The following is a 6000-nucleotide window of genomic DNA, read 5'->3' on the forward strand; positions in this document are numbered from 1 at the left end:
CCTTAAGAAAACATAAGCATGGAAAAAAAGAAAGAAAACATAAGCATGTAAGAACTACCACTAGAAAAAGAAAGAAAAAAGACTGCATATGGGGCCAGACCCCCCAGACCCCCCACAGTGGTCCAAGTTTAACTATTTGGCTTTACTTCCTATTCTCCTATAATCCTCCAGGGTTGGGGCCAAGTCTTTGTCATTTCTCCAGACTAAGAACCTGTCAGGGGTCCAGTACATAGCAGACCCTGAGTAAATGCTTGCTGAGTGAATGCATTAAGGATGTGTCCTGGTCTGCAGAGCAGAAGAACAGGGAGTTCGTGTGGGTAGAGGGTACAGAAAGCGCCCAGCACAAAGCACAGCCTAAGTCATAATTAACATCACCAACTCCAAGTATGTCAGGTTCTTTTAGAGGAAAAATAAAAATCTTATAATCCAGGTTTTCAATTTTATGAATCCCTCCCCCATATGAAATGGAACTATGACAAGTTTGGGCCTTTCAAGTTCACACTCTATCGGGGTTACATAAAGTCTGCTGGTATGATTCTGAATCCCGTCTTTGATGGCAACCCCAAGTGCTCAAATCGTCATCACAAGACTACCAGAGAGCCCTGGAAAATTACATGTTCAGAGAACAATAAAAAAATGCTCACATATCCTACCCTCTTGATCATCACTACTTTGTTCCATGCAAACCTCAAAGGTGGCTTCCCAAGATTGGTCTCTATGGGAGGAAGGAAGAGAAACGAAGGAATATAAAACATAAAATATGAAGAATATGAGCAGCTGTAACTTACATAAAGCACCAAGTTTTCTTTGGTACAAAAGTGATGTCTAATGCATGGTGGAGCAGAACCTGGACCATGGCTGGGTAGGATCCTCCCCTCGAAAGAGGTCCCTAGGAGCCACCTCTGGACCTCCTTGCCCAGCCTGCTGCCTTGTTCAGAAATGTATCCTGGCTAAGGGCAAAGGTCACCTTTCACACTTGGGGATACTTTGCCAGAGGCACAGTTATAGCCCCTGAAACTCTGTCCTAGTATTTGTACATTTTTAAAGTAGCACAGAAAGTGCCACTATAGAAGAGAAATTCTCCACCTGAAACCAGCAGAAGCTCAATGGGAATAAAGGCTCTGGAAAGGTCACAGAGGGGTAAAAAAAAGGTTCTTTCTTCTGTGGCTCTAGGGGGTTTATTGTTGCTGGTGCCCAAACTGCAAAAGGAATAGCAGGAGATTAATAATTGAAATGTTGCTATTATTGGTTTTCTAAACTATTTGTGGGTTATTCTTTCCCTGGAGTGGTCACGCCATAAGCAGCTCAGAAGATAGAGGGATTTAATACATACTGAGAAAATGCCTACTACAGCCAGGGACTTCACTAAACACTAGTTTCTAATGGAGTCTTCACACAATCCAATAAGGCTTTAAAAAAAAAAAAAAAAAAAAAAGCTCCAAGAAGTTAAGAAACATGCCCAAAGTCATATGGCTCGATTCAGACTCTAGATTTTTCTGTTTCTAGTCTCATACCACAGTGTCCAGAATCAAGGATAAAATTACTGAGCTTAGATTCACTACTCAAATGTGATGAGTAGAAAAACAATATTTATACTTACTCTTTTTAAAAATATAAAACATAAACACAGGAAGAGATATTTTAGAACCTGTGTCATCAAAATTTTTTTAAGGGAAGATGATTCAGAATCTCCCTTCTTGGTAGGCATCTTAGTAGACAGGTGCTTTTGGGTCCATCTGATGATGAGTTTCAGCAGGACAGTTTCTGGAACTCTGCAAAGTGTTCCTTGATATAAGCCCCCACTAATCAACACAGCACATCTCAGGTACAGTCAGACATAATGAACTTGGAATTTAGGTTCCTCCAATTCAGGACCCACAGCAATACAGACCTTTGTGGTTGGCCTTTGCACTCATATTGAAAAGGCCTTGCTAAGCAAGTTAATGGAGTAAATACAATCACAAGGCAAATGTTTAACCTTCTAAAGAAAATAAACTTTTTTTAAAAAGAAGTTTAACTTGATCAGTACCAAGCCTCTGAAAGCTAATGTGCTGTTTATAAACCTATCCTTAAAGCAAGTCCTGGAAAACTGATTATACTTTGTTGCCCATTAATTTGTATTATCAAACACACCTTGTTTCAAAAACAGTACTCCTGTCTAAATCTCTGGCAGTTGCGAACGCTTTACTAATGCATTACGGCCTTCACCCAGCATTCTAACTGGGTACAGTTGCATTCCATTTAAGCAATTCCAGCTGAAAGGCCTCATGTGTCATTATACTTTTCCTGAGAAGAATCATATTCAATTTTTAAGAGCTCAAAACCCATTAGAAATCCCTCTTCTTGGAAAATTCCACATGAAAAACACCATTCACTTAAGACATACACAGGGAGTCCGTGTGTTCTGATTAGGATATGGTAAAAATCAAGTTCACTGAATCCAGCAGATGTCACCAAGAGGGAAAAAGGAGGTCACTGGAGTCTTGGAAGCACCCGTCACAGCGAGTAAATGGAGGTCCCAGCAGCATAATTCTCGACTGTGGAGGTCATCGATCTGCTTTAAAGCATGACCAATAGTCTCTTTCAGAAAGACCAGATCTCAGTTTGGAGCTCAAGAGCAGGTGAAGAGGAAGACTACTCAAAAAATTATAAAGAGGCACAGAGAAAATGCCACAAAATACAGGAACAATAAAAGACTACACATACGAGATTGATGGAAACCCAGGATTGAAAGGGGTCACCAGGTAAGTCACCTGGGAAGGGGAAGGAAGACTGGCAAAACTGTGAGCTGAGACCTTAGAGATCCATGATTATTCTGAAGCCATAGCACCTCACACACCTACAATCCTTTATCTGGTGTGATACATTGAAAGAAGGATGCATAAGAACAGGAGCTCCAAGTCTTAGCCCATGGGGGGATGGCCTACATTCCATATGGCTTTAGAATGAAGAGAAGAGGAGAACAGCGTAGTTCCCAAGATGGCTTTGTACAAAGTTGACAAAATACATCTCAACCCACGTACTCAGCCCCCTGTAACAGAGAAAGCAGTCGTCTACTATAGTTTTGAATTCAATGCCAAGTTCCTTCTCTAATTCTCACCACGAGTGTCCAGCAGAGGGAGTCTCAAAGAGGTACTTAATAAAGAGAAAACTGTTTCATTTTAACACTCTAGACAGTGGGAGCTTTGACTGCAGCCCCCTCCGCTAGACACAGATGAACAATGACTGCCCGACATGGGCTCTTATAGGCGTTCACAAATCCACCGGCATGTTTTATTCTGTGTGGTGGAGTGATCAGAAATTTGGTTTTGTTTTGTCGAATGGTTAAATGGACCTTGTGTTCTTCAGAATCAAAGAGGAAAGCCCCTGGAATAACATCTCTCTGTTGCCTTCTAAACAGCCCCTTTGTTTCTAAGAGAGTCTGAAAAAAAAAAATATTTACAGTCGATAGGTTATTTACAGCCTCGTTATCCAAGGCCTGACTGGTAACTTTATTCCATCCAGAAACCTAATTCATTTGGAGCCCTAGAACTAATAACAGATTTTCTTTTCAGATAAGTTTTTTTTTTCTTCCCCAAATCAGCCTCTCCTAACAGAGATAAAACTATTAATGTGATCCCTGTCTACTCACCACAACTGTTCCTGGATTTATAGGATTACAATCTCTTCTTGCCCCTCCTCTCCATTCCATGCAAACCCTCTCCCCTCTCGTTTGCGATTTCATCCAGAGAATATCTGAACAAAACCGAAAGAAAGCCAGATGGACCCTCGCTAAAAGTATGTAAAGGCTGCTATTTCAATGATTTCATGGGAGAAACATTTTCACGATGAAGTGACTGAAAAATCAGACACACTTTGGTTGAAAATCCCTCGTACTACAAGCACACAAAAACACACCGAAGTGTAAAAACTTAGTTGATTCGGGTTTGATTTCTGGCTGGAAGCTGCAGGAACTGACTGAAGAGAAACGAAAGAGTGTGCAAAGCAAATGTAGTGCCTCTGTCTTACCTTCTTTTCTTTCTTCCTGAAGACAGTCAAATCAGAAAAAAAAAAAAAAAGAATCACCCAACGCCAGGTGAAGAAGGTGCACAATACAGATTTCTCAAGACCGATCCAGAGAAACGTCTTCGCCCCCCGCCCCCCGACTTGAAAGCCCAAACTACATTCTCCCTTCCCCACGCTAATGCGGGGAGATTTTACCCTATTTCATTGTTCTGCCTGGGTCTGAAATGGACTTTTCATCTCTTCCCCCCCCCTCACCGCCTGGCCCCAAACGATCCGATCCGACAGCCCCCCAAAATCGGAGGCTCGCGAAGAATAAAGGAGTGTGGGGTGGGAGCGGAGAGGAATGGAAAGGGGAGCAGCGAGGGCAGAGAAGTAGAAAGGGGGTAATCCTAAAGGTAACGTTCTGGGAGGGGGGGAGCTAAACCGCATCACCTTCATTTATCACAAATAAATGAAAAGAACGGTCAGAGGTCCGTCTTCCCCGGCGCCCCCACCCCATTTCTTTTCTTCGGGCAGTAGCCCACCCGGGCACACACCCCCTGCCGCCGCCCCCCCAGCCTCTTTCTCCACCCTGGAAATGAGATCCTGCGAACGCCGGACCCCGGCCGCGTTCTGGCCGGGGAGGGGGCGCGGGGAGGGTCGGGGAGCCCTCTGCAGCCCCGCCGAGGGGGCTGCGGCCGGGGGCTGCCGGCGAGGGGCCGCGGGCAGAACAAAGCTGCGGGGGCCGGGCCGGCGGCGGCGGGCGAGCGGGGTCGGCGGGACCGGCGCCCCTTACCTTCGTACACGGGGGCCATCGGGGCCGGGGTGTCCGCGATTCATGGCCACGGAGAAGGGAAAGCGGCGCGCGAGCTCGGCCCCCCCAGCCTCAGTCGGAATCTGCCATCTTGAGCCTGTGTCTCCGCTCTCGGCGCAGCCGAGGCCGCCAGCGCCCGCATCACCGCCTCACTTGGCCGGCGCCGGGGGAGGGGGCCGGGCGGGCGCGCCGCCGCCGCCGCCGCGGCCCGGGCCCTGCGCGGGGGCTCGGCCGGGCGGGCGGGCGGGCGGGCGCCGAGGCCGAGGGCCGGGCGGCCGCGGCGCCCGAGCGGGTCCGCGGAGGGCGGGAGCGGGGCGGGCAGCGCGGCCAGGGCCCGGCCGGAGCTCAGCTCAGCATGGCTGTGTGTGGGGGCTCCGGCAAAAGTTGCCCGGGAGGAGGCGGAGGCGGGGAGCGCGGCGGAGGAGGGGCGGCGCGGCCGAGCGCGAGCGAGCAGCGAGCGAGCCGGGAAGAGCCACAGGGAGTCCGCGCGCAATCGAGCGCCGATGGCACGGATGCGAGGCGGGGAAGGCCGAGCCCGAGGGCAGAGCCGGGCGCCGGCCGAGGGCACCGCGCGGGGGCGGCGGCGGCGAGCACCGCGGCGGGCCGCGCGGGCGCCGGGCGCGGACGGGCGGGAGCCGAGCGGCGCTCGGGGCCGGGGCCGGCGAGCACGGTCCCCTCCGAAGCCCCGGAGCCGGTCCGCGGCGGGCGCAGCCCGAACTTTGAGTGTGTGCGCGTGTGTGAGCGCGCGTGCCGGGGCGGGCCGGGCCGGCGGGAGGGGAGCCCCGGCCGCCAGAGCGCCGCGCCCCCTCGGCCCGGCCGGCGCCCGCTGGGACCCGCGGGGAGCGGAGGAGCGAGCGGGCGCGCGCCGCCCTGGAGGGGGACCTGGGCCCCGCCGCGCGGGGACGCAGGTTCTGGAGCGCCCGGGGGTCGCCCGACTCCCGCGGGGCCTGGCTCGGCGCCAGCCTGCTCGGCCTCCGCGTCCCTGTCCTGAGCACCTGGACCGGAGCTTCCCACCGCCTGGTTCCCAGGCCTCGGCTTTTCCCAGCTTCACTTACAGCCGCCCCGACTCTCGCCAGCCCCGAGCCCTCTCCAGGTGTGCTCCTCCAGAAGGGCTGGGCAGGATGCCCTGCCATCGCCTCCAACTTGGGACTTGAGTCCTCTAAGGCAGTATTTTGAAAACTGCGGATCATGACACATGACTA

The 6000-nt window shown here is 51.1% G+C and overlaps 1 protein-coding gene and 1 long non-coding RNA gene across 5 annotated transcripts in view; one reads left to right on the forward strand and one right to left on the reverse strand.

Moving 5' to 3' along the window:
* Positions 1-4983, reverse strand: part of Hipk2 (homeodomain interacting protein kinase 2) — a 189385-nt gene extending 184402 nt beyond the window's left edge. For 2 of the 4 annotated variants that reach the window (XM_078040630.1, XM_078040628.1), the window contains exon 1: positions 4781-4983. In XM_078040630.1, coding sequence (XP_077896756.1) covers positions 4781-4799 — 19 coding nt within the window. In that variant the 5' untranslated portion in view covers positions 4800-4983. The remainder of the gene's footprint in view (positions 1-4780) is intronic. The other 2 variants (XM_078040629.1, XM_078040627.1) reach the window with 1 other exon arrangement.
* On the forward strand, positions 2173-4472 carry LOC144375477 (uncharacterized). The gene is made up of 2 exons (XR_013435447.1): positions 2173-2744; positions 4031-4472. It is a non-coding gene; the product is annotated as an uncharacterized LOC144375477 (long non-coding RNA).
* Positions 4984-6000: the final 1017 nt, after the last annotated feature.

Source organism: Ictidomys tridecemlineatus, chromosome 2, assembly GCF_052094955.1.
Source record: "Ictidomys tridecemlineatus isolate mIctTri1 chromosome 2, mIctTri1.hap1, whole genome shotgun sequence".
NCBI lineage: Eukaryota > Metazoa > Chordata > Mammalia > Rodentia > Sciuridae > Ictidomys > Ictidomys tridecemlineatus.